At 46.8% G+C, this 17,604-nt stretch overlaps 1 protein-coding gene across 2 annotated transcripts in view; it reads right to left on the reverse strand.

Annotated features, from left to right (window-relative positions):
• Positions 1 to 13,275, reverse strand: part of GNE (glucosamine (UDP-N-acetyl)-2-epimerase/N-acetylmannosamine kinase) — a 59,456-nt gene extending 46,181 nt beyond the window's left edge. The window contains exon 1 of one of the 2 annotated variants that reach the window (XM_074953583.1): positions 12,989 to 13,275. In XM_074953583.1, coding sequence (XP_074809684.1) covers positions 12,989 to 13,177 — 189 coding nt within the window. In that variant the 5' untranslated portion in view covers positions 13,178 to 13,275. The remainder of the gene's footprint in view (positions 1 to 12,988) is intronic. The other variant, XM_074953584.1, reaches the window with a different exon arrangement.
• Positions 13,276 to 17,604: the final 4,329 nt, after the last annotated feature.

Here is a 17,604-nt window from a genome sequence, read left to right on the forward strand (position 1 = left end):
CCCTCACAGATCCAGATGGGGAGGGGGGGCGCCCTTCGTAGCCTCTCCCGCCCCCTCCCCAGCGTCCCATCCCCTGGTAATCGATGTCCGGCACCGTTCTGCTTTGGGGACAGCCCCCATGACAGTCTTTGTGTGGCAGGTATGGAGAATGTGTGGTTGGCTAGGGTTAGTATTTATGACTGTGACTCTTCCTTTGATGGATCACGTATTGGCCTTTACCAAAGCCTAGCTACTGCACTCGAGAGGTGAGCCGAGAGTCTGCTTTTCTGTGGCAAATCATCTGGTCCTAACGAAATATCAATCCTGTCTAGCCTGTGGGCATCAGGTACTTGCATTCTGGGTTATTTTCTCAAGCCAAATTGCATTGATGAACACACATCAATATAGCAAGTGGAGAGGCTCTGTGCCCCTATACTTCTGTCTCTTTCCATCACAAGCATATTAGCCCTAATTTCTGCTCCTGCTGCTTGATGTGTCTGGAAGAGGGTAGACGCATGTGTAAATGGCGAGCATGTGGACTGGAGCACACTTATCTTTTCTTTGGAGGAAAGAGCATACCCTTTCTGAGGTGCACTTTTTAGCAGCTTTCAGAGTAGCAGCCGCGTTAGTGAACATAAAAACTTTAACGGGACAAATATTAAGGGTTTATTTAGTTAAGATCTTTATTTACTTGAAGGGGAGTTTTGCCTGAGTCAGTCTTGAATAACGACTGCAGGGTTTGTCTTCAGAAAAATTCCAGCGTCTTACTTCACTGAGTTTTGTGGAAAGCAAAAGAATTAACTGTAGGACATACAGTAAGTCCCCAAAATGGGCTGTGCTGCAACAGTGAGTCATGGCCTTTCAAAGCGCCAGTGACTTATACATAATTGCAGTATGCCTTCTTCTCAGATTACCATTACAACCGTGAGGATCCTAATTTGAAATGCTGATCGGAGGTAGAAGCAGCAGCTGGGAGGGACCCTGGACTGAATTCCTGGCAGACTTAAGCTGTTTTCATAATTTTCTGCACATCAGTGAATATTTATGTATATTGTGCACATTGCTTAAAACTCTATGCATGTTTAAAAATGTCGCTATAGATTAGTGCACTGTGTCCTTTGCACATTTCTTTGGTCCCTGATATGATTTCTTTAATAGTACGTGAAAATGTATTCACTGGAATGAAAAGTTTGAATGATCTTTCAGAGTTAGCCTTTTTTAAAAAGATATATTTTGAATGTTTCTCATGGCTGCACAAGAAATACAAACTTGGATTTAAGTGTGTTGGGGATTAATGATCCTTTATGTATAGAGCCCTGCGTGGATATAACATTTGTATCTGCATCCGATCCGCACTCCGCAAAAACAGTCTGCGGATATCTGTGGATTTGCAAGGCTTTATTTATGCAGAATCCTTAGCCTTTTAATCAACTGTCTACAGAGGTATTATACTATAATGGTGTGTCCAGCAGCCCGCAGTTCAATCTTGTCTAAAACAGAAAGAAGAAAGAGTCCTATAAGGATGAATACTTGTCCTCTTGCTTTGCCACCCTCCCCGCCCCCCCTCACATCACCAGGTATGTGGACCAAGGCATCCTCTCGTACTTCAAAGACTGAGGGAACTCTCTCCACATCCCTACAGCATTAGAGAGCAGGCCCCTGCTGACCCCACTATTACCACTGAAGACTAGGCAGTGACAGAGGCAACACTCTACCCTGCCCTGCTTCAGCAAGCCTTGGTCACTCCAAATCTGTAATGATCTCTGTGAAGATGAACCCCTGTGCCCATGCAGAGCCCAATTGACTGCAGTGGGGCCATCACAGGGCTCCCTGCCAGATTGGGGCCTCAGGGATGACAAAGAACAGTTGGACTTTTCCTCCCCTCTTGTACCTATGCAAAGCTGTAGTAACCCTTGCAGCCCCGGTGTGAGGTTGTGGGAAGAGGGAACAGATTCTGGACAAGGAATAGCAGAGTGCAGGAGGTGGGGACCTTATTTACACAACACTTCTCTCCAGTTCTTGATTTGCATCCGCCAGTCGCTCAGAGGGGTTTTGATATTACAAAGTGGGCAATCCTCTCTTTAATTTACTGCAGGTCCGATATCCATGACCTGTAGCCCATGGAGGCTGTGGGTAGTGCAGCAGAAAGTATCAAGGGCCCATAGGATATGAGAGAGAGAATCAAGAGGTATACCAAGGTGGTCTGAAAATAATACAATTGGCACATGGCAGAACCAACACAACTACAGTATTTTTGCATCATTCAATAAGTTTAATATCCTAAAACGTTGTCCCTGTTACTGATAAAAGGCACTGGCTAATTTCTCCTGGAGAGTGCTCCTGTCCGTCTAATGCTAGCTTTGCTAGCCACAATTTTTTTTGCAGTGAATACTCTCTCTCTCTGACCTTGTTAATACAAGCAATAGCAGAAGACGATATGAAAAGTATCGTAATGAACCTGCTTGTATCATGTTCAGTGGAAGTGGAGTCAAGAGGGCCAGTGTTCCCTGGAGGGACTGTTACGGACAGGACACCGGTGGAACAGGGAACCTGGGAAATTAGGCTGGCAGCAACTCAGCCACATGGACAGGGCAGTCCACAGGTGGGACAGCCACCTGTCCAGGTTGTCCTGGGATCATCCTGTTTGAGGTAGCCATCCTGGGACCTCTGAATGGGTGCTCAGTGCACATGGCCAGCTGTCCAGTTTTAGGGGTTCAGGATCATCCTGGATGTCCCATTGGTTTGTATTTCAGAGGTGGCAAATCACATCACAGGGCTTAATAAAGTTACACTTCTACTTAACCTACATTCAGATACCCTCTTTGTGAATGAAACGCTGCTGGCTCCTTACTGGGTACTGCGCTAACCTTCCCATGCAACATCCAGTTAGCAGAAGGCTCCCTCATTGCTTCCAGTCTGGGAAAGGGAAGTTAGTGGGATTTAGCACCAGAGGGAGCGGAAGCAGCAGTGACAAAGCCAGGCAGTTTAGGAGCTGGGACTGAAGGGCTGAGAATGGGATGCAGCCTTTTGCTGTCTAGGGGGCCCATGGTAGCTGCAGCTGGCGGATAACCTAATGGCCTACAAATAGAGATCTGTGTGGATGGGCCTGAATGAGGCTACACATGTGGGATAAAAGGATTGGATTCTGTCCAAGGGAGCTGCAGCTGGTGCATGATTGACTCCAGGGCAATGGGTGGCCTGGATTGAGCATCCCTAGCACTGGGCTGGCAGACCCCCACCTTCATCCGACTGGACTGGAGTGCTCTTAGGGGCTGGGCTGGGGCCTGTTATGGGTTGTATCGTTTTTTGTTGGTAACCCAAAGCAGTGGTACCTGGGGAAGTTGCGGTATTTATTTCCAGCAGCCCTAGAAAAGCCTCCTTTGTTAAACATCAGCATCTGGGAGTAAGTATGGGCACCCACTGAGGGCCAGAGCCCGAAAGGCCTGGCGGTTGGAGTACCTACAATGGCATGTGCCTCTAGGATTGTCATGGAATCTCCAGGAATTAAAGATTAATATGTAATTAAAGATTATGTCCTGTGATGAAACCTTCAGGAATATGTCCCCAAAAAATGGACAACTCTAGTGCCTCGGTGCGCGGGATGCACTCAGCATGCTACCAAACATCTAAGGGGGTACCACAACTGACCTGCATACCGTATTACCAGTGTAATAGTCACTAATTCATGGCTATGGAGACCATTGTACAGCCAAATACCATATTACAAAAGTAATTTTAACATACATCTCATGCTGCATTTCTTTGCATGGGAGTTTTGCCTGAGTAAAGCGCCTAGGACTAGCCAGTTGTCAGCATGTACTGCATCTAAGATGGAGCTACTTCGCGTTCCTGTTTATAACTAACTCTTCATTTGCATTAAGTGTATTTATACTGAAACTGAGACCTAACTAATGACAGGGATGTGAAAATTCAGGCCAAGATTTTTAAAAGCAACTCGCAACGTTGGGCACAGCAGAGACGAGGCAGCCAAACTTAAATCACTTTAACAGGGGTCTGAACTTTAAAGGACAGCCACTCGGCACTGTCTAAGAATCAGGCCCCTGCAAGGTATCTAAAGTTGGGCACCCAAATCACTAGTCACTTTTGAAAGTCTTGTCCCTAGGGCACAGTCACTGTGAATTACCTCAGTAATGAATGTACCACAGGACCGTCCTGCCCAGCCCTTGAGCTCCTGGCAAGGGAGGCTAGCCCCCAGTACCTCCCCTGCTGTCACCCCTCCCCTGCAGCCATGCCGGCAGCGCAGCTGGCTCCAGCTGCTCTCAGCTGCATGGTAAGGGGGCGTGGAGTGGGGGGGTTGGATAAAGGGCAGGAGGTCCCGGGGGCAGTCAGGGGACAGGGGGCGGTTGGATAGGGGGTGGGGTCCTGGGGGGCCTGTCAGGGGGTGGGGGTGTGAATAGGGGTCTGGGGAGGCAGTCAGGGGACAGGGAGCAGTGGGGGTAGGCTAGGGGGTGAGGTCCCAGGTGGGGGCAGTCAGGGGACAAGGAGCGGGGGGGAGGGTTGGATGGGTCAGGGGCTCTGAGGGGGCAGTCAGGGGGTGGGAAGTGGGAAGGAGTAGATAGGGGGCGGGGGCCAGGCTGTTTGGGGAGGCACAGCCTTCCCTACCCGGCCCTCCATACAGTTTTGCATTCCAGTGTGGCCCTCGAGCCAAAAAGTTTGCCCACCCCGCCCTGTGTGAATTTACTATAACAGTACCAAGCAACAAGTACTACTTGTTATAAGCACCAAAGAAAAATATTAGAGCAGTCAGGAAGGAGGGAGGGGTTGGATGGGGCGGTGGGGGGCAGTCAGGGGACATGGAGAAGGGGTGGTTGGATGGGGTAGGAGTCCCAGGGAGGCAGTAAGGAAGGAAAGTGGGGGTTGGATAGGGCGGCGGGGGGGCAGTCAGGGGCAGAGGGGGGCGGTCAGGGGACAGAGAGAAGGGGTGGTTGGATGGGGCAGGGGTCCCGGGGGGGGCGTCAGGGAACGGGGTGGGGGTTGGATGGGGCAGGAGTCCCGGGGGGGGGCTGTCAGGGGGCGAGAAGCAGGGGGGATGGATAGGGGGTGGGGGCCGGGCCACGCCCCTCTCCCCTAACCAGCCCTCCATACAATTTTCGAAACCTGATACATCCCTCAGGCCAAAAAGTTTGCCTGCCCCTGCTGTAGAGTGACATCTTGATTCGGACGAAAAGAAAAAGGAACCCCCATTGTGGGGATTAACATGGGTGGAAGGGTCAGATAGGGACCTGATCCAAAGTCCATTGAAGCCAATAGGCTCCCATTGCACTTTGGATCAGGCCCATAATCACAGAAGTGTAGGACTAGAAGGGACCTCAATAGTCATCTAGTCCAGTCCCCCTGTACTTAAGGCATGTAGCTCGGAAGCCCTAGGCTCGTTTGGTTACAAGTGAAGATGGATATGATGGTCTTGTCTTGTCCTTACTTGTGCACGTCAAAAACCCACCTGGACACAACTGGAAATCTGCTCAAGAGGTGCTGTAGAGCCGTCCTGCCAGTGTGTCGCATGCATTGAGGTGAATTAGCACTGCTGTGTGAGGACGGATGTACAGCACCTGCCTGACCCACACCAATATCTTAGAGCCTCAATTTTCATTAGCTTCAATAAACTTGGTAAATATGAGTCAAAATCCACAACCCTGGCTCAGCCCTGAATGAAACAGCTAACATAAGTCTGGCTAACAAACCAGGATATACTCCTACAAGAATGTCACCCTGCAGTTGACTTAGGGAAACTTCCTGCTTGTTTAAATTGTTCAAACTATGATTTACACAGAAAATAAACATACGCAAAATAAATCTTTAGTTGCAGCCACACAGGAATGAACGGAGCTACTTGTCCTTACTCAAAGCATGTATGCAATGGACAAAAGCCAAATAAGAGCTCTAGTCTATTACAGCTCAATATTGAGAAACTGACATGATTACATCCTAAAACATTGCACAAAACCCATAATGTAGACTGGACTCTGGCACTAAGATTGCGCCTCCTCCCCCCCCGCCCCCCGCAAAAAAACCAACCAAACAAGACCTTGTCCATGCAGTAGGGGTAGGATAATCATCTTTACCAAATTCCAAATATCAGACCTCTGTATCTATCAGCGAAGAGAATTATTATCTGTATTGTGACCGTTTAGGATGTCATTCTTATTCAACAAAGCACTTAGGCATAGGCTTACGTCCATCTCTATTCAGCAAAGCACACATGCTTAATTTTAAGCATGTGCTTTGCTGAATAGAGATAGATGTAAGCATACACTTTCCTGAATCGGGGCTTCTAGTAGCACCTAGAGGCCCTAACTTGGTTCCTAGCCCCATTGTGCTAGGGGCTGTACACAGAGATAGTCCACGCCCTCAAAAGATTACAGTCTAAATACGCAAGACAGACAAATGGTGGAGGGAAGAGATGATGTGAAGTGATTTGCCCCAGGTCAACCAGCAGAAGAGCTGGGAATAGAACCCCTGTCTCTTAAATTCCAGTCTAGCATGCTATCTATGCTGTCTCTCTAAGCAAATTAATCTGGTTACTGAAATGGAGCGGGTCTGAACATGCGTGCTAAGGGTGGGTGAGAGATGAGTGCTAGGAGTTGGGGTGCAGGAAGCAGACTGTGCGGGTGAGGGGATGGTGGGCGGAACTGGACCATACTTAACATTGGCTGTCACCTCATGGCAGTGGCCATCATCAACCTTTGTTTTCAGATGACTTTTGTGTGAATATGGACCTGAGCAAATTGCTGGATTTGTGTACAGATCAGATCCAAGCAGGGGATTTGTCCCAGCTCTACTTTTTGAGCTTAGCAGTAGGGTTTGACATTACTTTTGTAAACAGGTGATTAATTCCACTTTGTGCTGAACTGGTTGTCTCTTGCAGGAGTGCTTCAGCCAATACTGAACAGGTTGGAATCTAGTCAGTCTTTTTTAAAAGAGTGGGTTACAGGGAGTGGCTGTATGTAAGGGTCTGTCACACAACAAAGGAAACTGACAGCTCAGGAGAAACAGTGAAACTAACGATACAGAGTGCTGTCAAAGGTGGAAAGAGAACTGAAAAACAGAAATATTTTTCTTTCATTGCTTTCAGTTGATGTCATCTTGAACACTACACTACATCATACACACTGCCTCTCAAAATCAACGACATTTTATGTTTAAGTGCTCTGCTACCCACCCTGAAATCTGACACCAGGGTCCTTGGACTTGGGTTAAAACAACAGCATGTCAAAAACAGAGAAATAAGTGTGATTATTTTTTACAAAGCATCAAGACTGCAGTCAATGGGCCTAATCTTCCATCCATTGGTGCCACTGCTTTCAGATGGAGCAGCACGTATGGAATTTCTGCCCCAGATTCTATGGGAACTTGGGGAAAGGCTGCAGGACTTTTTAAAAGGAAATTAACTCAAAAACATATTAAAAACCACTACCTTATGTTTTATAAAGAGCTATTTGTATCCTAAGGCCTTGATTTGGCAAAAACTTAAGAACGAGTAGCTTTATGGATGTGATAGTTCCACTGAGTTAAAAGTTATTCTCTCACATAAGAAGAACATTAAAAAGAAAAGTTATTTCTACTGTGAATTAATAAGAAGCAGTTCAATTTCACTGCTTTTGTTCTGGTAATGTCCAGATTGCGGCTCTTGATCTGTGCCTAATAAATAATATCCTTTTTGTTGTATCCCATTCCCTACCCTTTATCTGTTTATTTGGACCCCAATCCAGCACACCACTTAAGCATGTGCGTACTCCCACTGAAGTTCAGTTTTTACAAATATAACGTCAAGAACCTTTTTTCAAAAATTAAATCTTATTTTATGTTGAAAACAATAGGAATGCTACAAGACATCACAGACCTTAAATCCACGTTAGAGCTTTTTTCTGTGGAACTGTACTTATCTTCTCTGGTGCTCATGACCTTGGTGTTATCTTTTGAGCACGCTGCCAGCCACGCAGGAATCTAACATCGTGAGCAGCCTAGGTCCAGCTGCAGCATAAAGCATGAAGCAACAGTAATACATTTCTCAATATCAACAAAACAACAGAGGCTGGTGATGCTTCTGGCGGGAAAGACTCGATGTTAAATAAAGTAGGCTCTGAGGACAGATATTACTGCACATATTTGCTTGAGGGGGGAAGAACTGAAACTGGTCGTCTACTGATAGTTCTTCATGATTTTTTTCAGTTTAAATTGTCAAATAATCATGAAAAAGAAATTATCTTACTGGTAATACAAGCTGATAATAAGAAATGCAGCATCACACTGTGTCTTGCTGCCCTATTTTATATTTCACATTTTTAACCCAGATCCAAGGACCCTGGTGAACTGGAGTTCAATTCTGAGAGGCAGTGTGATCTAGTGCATGCAGCACTGGACTGGGACTCAGGAGACCTGTGTTCTATTTCTCACTCTGCCATCGGACTCCCAGGTGACCTTGGGTAAGTCACGTCCCCACTCTGTGCCTCAGTTTCCCCTCCCACCCTTTGTCTGTTGTGTCTACTTACACCGTATAAGTTCTTCAGGGCAGGGACTGTTTCTCACAGTCCTGGCTCCACTGAAGTCAATGGGACTTTGCCTTCAATAGGATCAGGACTTCTCTATTTGTTTGTGCAGCACCTGGCACAGTGGACTTGGGGCCTCTTGACACTCTCATATACAAATAGTCTACTAAATTATTATTATTACATCAGAGAAGATCAGTCAATAGCAAATTTGACCAGTAAGAAACCAGTTTTAAAGGTAATTTCCCCCCCGCCCCCACTGAACATTTTAAAACCAGTACTGGTTATTATATATTCACTGTTGATAGAGCAGGATTAGGCGTCTACTTGGCTATATTAATTTCTTAAAAGTTATGAATATTCATTTTCTTTCCCCAGGTCAGTAACTATATTGCCAGTCCTACTCTGGTTATAGGATTTTCTCCAAACATACCGATTAACAAAATGGTGCAATACATGCGTGCCTCTCTTTAATTTGCATGGAAGACACCCTGCTTTTTTAAAGGGCTGTGCACAAAAGCATGAAGATCTTCATTTTGCCCATATGTCTCTTTTGCTTCTGAGTCCCCAGATTTCCTTAGGCAACCTAAAATGGCTGCAAAGAGTAGTGCATGCTGCATGTTTCTAATGGCTGGCTGGGCACAGTGGGAGGCACCCCCTGCATAGTGCAGAGAGCTCTAGGAGACATTGTGTCTCTCTCTGTGTGCAACATGGGACTCCCTGTGGGGCAGGCTGGCTTCAGATTGCTCCTAACAAGGGCCAGGAATTCACTGCCACAAGCTGGCCGGTAGGGTATAATCCAGCTGTGATTGAAATCAATGGGAGTCTCTCCATTGAAGTCCATGGAAGCTGGATTAGGTCCTTAATGGACTGTTAGGGTAGGATGTGTTTTATCCCCTCTCTTAACAAAGTCATGATAATAAACCAATGTTTATTATTGGAGAACATCATTTACGAAGGAAACCAATTTCATTTCACTTTCAAATCCCAAAGGCGTTACTAGATCACACTGGTTTTATAAACTATGACAGCAGTGCTTAATTTGTAATGAAACAGGTGCCGGGGTTCATGCCATTAGGTGCCACAGTTTAAACAATTTTTTTTTCATTCGTAACTGATGCAGCAACCCCAGAGGTGCCGGGGCTCTGAACTGCCAAGCCTAGAGGTGCTGGCACAAATTAAGCCCTGAATGACAGATACCATGCTGAAGCCCTTTGCATCAAAGCCTGTATCAAGTTAAACAGGCCTTTCTGTTTGTTTGTTTTTTAGAGGAAGATTGGCTTTTGTTTAGATCTTAACTAGAATTATTGTAATGGCAGGTATTTAGCAGACGCCCCCACCTGATTTACTACTGTCCTATGATAAGCCCTGATCCTCCAGGGGGCTAGTGTTAATATAGTGGAAATCCACAGCTGTACAGGCTCTGATGTGGGAGCCTAGGCCATAGACACATGGTTTGTTTATGTTAGAACACGTATCATGTTTCAAGTGGTGGCATTTGTTTCTCATGGAGGGTTGGGAATTCCTGGGCCTCCTCCCTACACCAAGCCTAAAATGCTAAATATTATTGTTGTCCTGCTTGCAGATGAAAAGGGATGAATCTAGCTCTCCCGAGGACCTAAATATTGCTCCAAGCACTAGCCAGAGGCTGACATATAACACCTAAATCAAATGAGCTGTCTTAGCTTAAATCCCCAATGCTACTGCCAGACACTATAGGAGCTGAAAATGCTCTTAATGCAATGGAGCAGAGGCTAGGCTTGAGTTTCATCCACAGTGGCTACACCAGGGAAGATCATATAAGCTACCACTCGCACTTCATGCTGTTTTCATTGGAATTATTGTTTAAAAAAAATAAGTGTCACAGAAATAGTTTCACTGACGTTAGAAGGCTTTTTCTGCAAACCCTAATTTGGGGTATAAATTAAGGCCTGCATCTTGGAAGTGGTTCTCTGTCTGCTTACATGGATCCAACTGTGGGATCAAGGCGTTTATTGAATACAAAGGCCATTGTTGCTGGAGCTGTGGCACCAAGGTTGGTCTGTCGGGTTCCCTGTGCATTCATGCTAGAAAAAACATCTTCCTCTCCTGAACCTCTAAAACCTCTTTTAGATTGCACTCTCTTCAGACTGGACACCCGGGGTGAATTTGTAGCCATGATCTCCTCCGAGGCTAATCAATGCCAGTGTCACTCGAGGGAGCGGCTGTGAACAAACACCAGTGGAGAAGGAGCCTCTAGAATGTGCATTTTGCGACACAACTGAACATTGCTAACCCAGTGGATGCTAGAGCTGAGGTCAAACCTGGCCAGGCTGGCTGCGGAGGGGGGTAGGGGGGAGGCAGCAAAGCATGTTTCTGCGGGAATCACTGGGGAGTGGAGAGGGGTGATTCCAGGTTAAGTGACAAAACATTCAGATTCTGGGAGGACCGGTGGGGGTATGAATGTCATATCACAGATCCTGAATAATCAGGGTCAGATCCTCAGCTGGTATAAATTGGTGTAGCTTCACTGATGTATCAGGGAAGCTATGCCAATTTACACCAGCTGAGGATCTGGCCCACAGGCTCTACATGGGTGGAGGGAACGTCATCCTCAGTACACTGAGCATGGGCCCATCAGTGTCTGTTCAGTAGGACAGTACAGTTCACAGCGTGGCACAGAGCAGTATCCGGGTATTACAGCTAGCATCTCCAACCCAGGGAAGGCACAGCAATGCCTCCTGGGGTATTGAACAGCCTAGACTCCTGCCCTGTGCTGACTGGCTATTGGCTCCAACTCTTTCCTTCCCCCAGTCTCTTCATCTCAGCCTGACTTCACTCCTGCCTCTCTTACCTTCTTCTCCTCTCCTCTATCCCCTTCACCCTGCTTCCCTTCCCATTTAACTGATCTCCTCCTAACTAACCCTCCCCCCAAATAAATTGTGGAATTAATATAGCTTACACTATTTGTCTACCCCTTCCCCACCCTGGCTGTCTGGTTGAATTTGATTGTAAACTTTCCAGGCAGGGACCATCTACTATTGTACAGCGCCTAGCACAATGGGGTCCCATTCTGCCTCAGGCACTGTCATAACAAACATCATTACTATTTATTATTAATTATTATTATTATTATTAACACCACGCTTGGAATCGGAGTCTCCTAAACTCCAAGTGCTATCAACAGAGCAGCATAACTGAAATGTTTTCCACCCAAGGAGTACAGAGGTGGGGGAGTGGGGGTGGGGTGGGGAAATAACTTGATAAGAAATAAAACGTCAGCTTTAGGAAGTTGCCAGATGTCCCAACATCTGGCTATAGACGAAAACGGATGGAAATAGATGCTGTATAAAAAGACTACTACTTTGCATATGTACAGTGCCTTTCGTCCAAGAATTTCAATGTGCTTTACAAACCAAACCTCACAGCTGCTAATCACTGTCACCATTTGACAAATGAAGAAACCGAGGCACAAGAAAGCTAAGTGACTTGTCCAAGGTGACACATGAAGTCTGATAGGAGTGGGGGGGGGAGGAGGGGCGAGAGAGAATCCTGGCCCTATGGAAGTCAATGGGAACACTCATTGAATTCAGCAGGGCTGGTATTTCCTCCGGCTCTCAGGCCTGTGTTTTAAGCACAGGACCATCCTTCCTCCTCTAATATTTTCACAAGATTTATCTCCCTGAGTGACAGATCACACAACAACAACACTCTGCATTTTTCGTGCTTGCGACTTTGTTGTGGTTGCTGCATGGAAATGGCTTGTAACAAAGACGGGCGACTTTCACAAGTCGCCTGCTTTCCACAGATTATAATAAAACTCATTAAAAAAACAAAACAAAACAACTGAACCCACAACAACTCCCAGCACAAATCAGCACAAGGCAGAGCTTCCTCTTTCTGCAGCCTGGGGATTAATTTACTCCAGTGACCTGTGTCAGATTTGCTCAGTTAAAGAAGCAAGGACACCAGGGTCTTAAAGCAGCCGCATCACTTAACAAGCAAGTCAAATTAGACTGTATTTTTTTTTAAAAGCGACCTCACTACTTTAAGTATCAGAGGGGTAGCCGTGTTAGTCTGCAGCCACGAGGAGTCCGGTGGCACCTTCAAGGCTAACAGATTTATTTGGGCATAAGCTTTCGTGGGTAAAAAACCCACTTCTTCAGATGCACTCCTTTAGTATATAGATGTATATATTCCTGGCCATTGCTCCTTTGGAAATAGACCTGCCTCACATGGCCGAGAAGAGGAAAGCGAGGAAGACAAAGCCCGCTCCATTCATGGCTTGCCACTGTAGCAGCAAACAGAAGGAAAAAACCACAAACCCTTCATACATTTTCCGCCTCCACTGGAGAAATGCAAATACCAGCCCTTGCTTCCCCGCACCAGCTGAGAAAGGCAGGATGCTCCGCCGCCCAAGCAAGCCAGAGAAGCCACGTTTAAAGCAGACGTTCAGTTATCCTGTGTCCCTCCCTCCCCCCTTCGCCTGTGGGCTCGCTCTGCTCCTGCGGGCTCTCACTTACATGCGGCCCTCCGACGCCCCGCTGCCTGCGAGGGTGCAGGTTCGAGCCCATCCTGCCGCGCTGGACGAGCAGAGCCGCTGCGGGCTCCCCGGCGTCAGCTGCCACCGTGGAGCTGGAGCGAGGCACCTGAATTCCATCCCGACCCAGACGCCCCACCCCTCGGCCAGTCAGACCGGGGCTCTGAGTCATGCCCAGATGCCTGCCGGCCAGCGGCTAAATCTCTTCTTCCCCCTTCCAGTCCTGGGGAGGGAGGAAACACACACACACATGCCGCGTTTACTTTTCCACTAAAGTCATTGCAGTCTCTTCAGCTGCCTGGATCTGCCAAGGAGCAGCGAATGCCAGGCTGCCTTTTCCTGAGAGCTGGCTGGCTGAGAAAGCCTGGTTTGTAGATTCTCAGCCCCATCTGCCCTCTCGGGGCCAGAGCTTTTCCTTGGCCTGTTGAACCTTCAGCAGTTGTTACACATGCTTCCAATCGTCTAAAAACCTAGAGAAAACAATACTCTGCTGGGCATCAGGACACCATAATACCACCTAGTTCTTATAGAGCACTTTTTATCCATTGATCTCAAAGCACTTTACAAAGGAGAGGTCACTGTCCCCATTTTACGGATGGGTAACTGAGGCCCAGGGAGGTGAAGTGACTCCCTCAACGTAAGAATGGCCCTACTGGGTCAGACCAAGTTCCATCTAGCCCAGTCTCCTGTCTTCCAACAGTGGCCAGTGCCAGGTGCCCCAGAGGGAATGAACAGAACAGGGAATCAGCAAGTTATCCAAGGTCACACCGTAGTGGCTTAGTAACAGAACCCAGGTTTCCCGAGTCCCAGTCCAGTGCACTATCCACTAGGCAACAGTGTCTCCTTTGAGGCAAGGCTGTCTTAGGAGAGGACAATGAAATCTTAAATGCCCCATTTTCAAAAATGGAGGATGTGTGCGTGCAGGTCTGCAGACAACACTCCACGTGTAGGTACATGGCCACCCTTGTGCCTTCAGAGCCAGGAACGGTGCGCCAACCAGGCAAATGCAGGAAAGGGGCACCTAGATGTTTAACTGGCCATTTGAATGCACAGCTACCCTGTGTGCACACAGCTATAGGGTGACCATATTTCCCAAAGGGAAAATGGGACACCAGATGTGGCTGGCCCAAACCTGCCCTGTGGCTGGCCTGAGGGCCCCCCCCCACTCCACACGTCGCTGGGGTGGCTGGAACTCTGCCTGCCCCCCGCAAGAAGCTGTCACTGGAACCCTGCCTCCCCCGCACCAGAGCCCGGCCTCCCCCCTTCAAGGATTTGGTGTCTCTGCTCGCCCGCACCTCACACCACCTTTCTTTTTTTTTTTTTACCAAAGTGGGTGTTTGTCCCGTTTGCTCTTGCCAATGGATCAAATCAGCAAGAGCAAACGGGACAAAGGCCCACTTTTGCCAAAAAAGTCGGGACAGCCGGGACAGAGCTTAAAAAAGGGACTGCCCAGGCCAAAACGGGATGTAGAGTCACCTGAAGCTACAAACATTGTGCAAACATTTTCAATGAATGCAGAGACCAGCTCATTGGTTGTGGTGTGACAGGAAAAGCTGAAGGAGTTGTGAAGGGAAATCCAGGATGTTTTTGATCACATGCACCTGGCGGAAAATTTTATGAGACATGCCCAGCATTGTTAGCAGTTCAGCTCCACCACTGTTCTCAATAACTGCTGATTAGAGCTGCTCTAGACAGGGCACTATGCTCAGAATGATAGAGACACCCAGGCTCCCAACTCCCATAGTAGCAGACAGGACTGTGAGATCATAACACAGGGCACTAGTCTTGCTTCCTCTTTCCTTTATTAAAAGGAATTCAAATCGCCATTTATCAGGATGCTAAATGGTATTTTTGGTATCATTGTCTGAGCTATTTCCTCTTCCTAAGAGCTTCTAAGCTGGACAGTGCTGAGATGCTGTATGTGTTCAAACACTTCTTAAATGGGTGGATTGACAGTCATTTTGATAAGTCTGGGCTCAGACCCATTCCCAATCCCAGGCCTTGCTATGGTCCCATTTGTGCTACTCAGAGCTTTGTGCGAAGGACCAGGATTTGGATCTGTGCGCTGACAGGAGATAGATAACAATAGTTATTGTTGTGGACTAGAGAGAGCTTTGAACTGGAATTGGATTGGCTGTTCTAGGGCCTTTTGAGCCAGTCCAAGTCTAATGGAACAGTTTGCTGGGACTTTATTACTTCCGTCTCTGAGTTATTTTTGTGACTATTAATCACATGGACTTTTTGTTCTGTATTTGTACGGCGCATAGTACAGGTCCATGGTTATAGCTCCTAGACGCTACAATACATGTCTTCTTCTTTCTTGCCACTTCCCCAGTCGAGGTCAGGGACTTTTATAGCCTTCTTCCAAAACTCATGCTCATATGTCAGGCTGTCGTGCACATTGGATATCCAGTCCATGTACCAAGTCTTTAGTGTCCCCCTGCTCATCTTCTGTTGAGTCATTGCAAGAACCATCCTACTGATAGAACTCTCCGGTCTCCACTGGATATGCTCATACCAGCACAGCCTAGCCTCACTCAACTTGTCTTCAACTGGAGCAACCCAGGTTAGGCCCCTTACAACCTGGTTACATTTCCGGTCACAGAACGTTCAACCATTTGACAATCTCGACATCTTCATTGCCATAGTGCAGAGCATACCGATTTCCTTTCTTGTGGTAAAGAAGAAATAACTTGTACTTATGTGAACTACACGTGTCCTTCCAGCTGTTACCTTGGCAAGCCCTTGTGGCACAGGCTAATGAATAGGAAATCACCTTCCCTCACTATGCACCTGAGTGAGAGTTGGGATCTTGTTAATTACTTTTTAATCTTCTTCCTTTGAGGTATCAATGTACCAGGCCAGGCAGGATCCCAGATTTACTGGTCGAGTGATCTGCTCCAATGTCACAAACCCTGTTCCCCACCTCTCGGAAGGATCTGGATTCATAAGAAGTGCTCGAGAGATACTTTAACCTTGTTCACTTATTTTTAATGGTCTTAATAAAACACAGACACAATCATTCATACTATACGAACAAATACGTATCGTGAAAAGGTCAGTAGTGCAATGAATACTACATACAGTGCACCATTTAAATACTAATGCCCACACAAAAAAGGGACTTAAGTGCACATGAATGGGCTCTCTGCCCAGTGAATTTCACCCCATATGAAGAGTACCTACTAATCCACACCTAATTATGTAGATTAAGAAGGCAGACCATAATATACTGTGTACATTAAAAAATGTACTTTGCTCAGCATCCTTAAATATGTTCCTCAAAAAACAACCACCAACCAACAGGCAACGGGGATCTCTTGCCGACACTCAGTGAAATCCTGGCCCTATTGAAGTCAATGGCAAAACTCCCCTTTATTTCAATGGGGGCCCAAGACTTCTTTCACCTATGAGCGAAAGCTAGTTTGGCCCTGAGTAGAACGGCCTTTGTAAAACTGCACCTAGCAGCCAGGATCTCCAGCATAAAGAGAGAAAGTTTTTGATTTGTAGGAGGATGATTTGGAGGCAGGGGCTCTGGAACAGTTTGTATGGTGGGGGTACTGAGAGCCATTGAATCAAACTGTAAATCCTGGATATAATGGAAACCACTTCATGCCAGGGGGTGCGGCAGCACCCCCAGTACCCCTAGTTCCAGCACCAATGTTTGGGGGAGGTTTAGTGGTTCTCAGTTTATTCTATACCACAAACCCCTTTTCTATAACAGGACCCTTTCCTATCTGGATGTAGCCAGGATTGCCCTCCCATTTAGCAATATGGGAAGGGCAGGGGGTTCATGACCCCCTGTCACCTGTCTGTAACCCTCCTAGGGGTCACCACCTCCAAGTACAGGACCCCTGTTTTTTTCCTCCCATCACATATACATAGGCACACAAGTGTATTTTGACGTTTATGTAGTTTAAAAATGTTTTTTTGCGTGTAATAGACTTAGAGCTGCATTTGGACCCAGACTCATAATAAACAGTCTATTAAAAAGTGTGGATTTTTGGTAAAAAAAATTTCCTTTGCAGTTCGACCATGAGGATGATTTAATCTGTCTAGTAACTGCAGGACTTCTGAAGCTAAGGTTTTCCAGCAGAGAATTACAGGAACAAACAAACCCATTCTCTCTAATTTACCAACATACTTTCCCACTCTGGCTCAGAGTTAAGACTTATTCTCCAAAGGCCACTGAGAGTTCATCTGACATAATGGGAACTGCAATTCCAGCCATTCCAATGATTTGTCTCCTACAGGAGTTTTACGTCAGTCTCAAGTTACTACCTCAATGTAAATTCTTTCATCTGTCTCGAATGCTTGTTTCATGTACACTGCCCTGTAAGTCTGCCAGGGACCCAGCCCTTGATCCTTGGAGTAGTGCCATATTAGCGTGAGCTCACCTGGAGAAGGCCTCCTCCTGTTCTTTGAGTCAGAGGAATGACTGTGCAAAGATCCAAGAAAGGCAGAACTCAAGGGAAGGAAACTCAAACAGTCATGGTTTGAGTCTCTTTCTCAATGTGCTCAGGTTTACATCGAACAAAAACAGTCAAACAGCGTTTCGAACAGGCATAAAAAAATGCTTTTGCAAAACATACCAGGCAC

The sequence above is a fragment of the Natator depressus genome, chromosome 5, assembly GCF_965152275.1.
Source record: "Natator depressus isolate rNatDep1 chromosome 5, rNatDep2.hap1, whole genome shotgun sequence".
Lineage (NCBI taxonomy): Eukaryota > Metazoa > Chordata > Testudines > Cheloniidae > Natator > Natator depressus.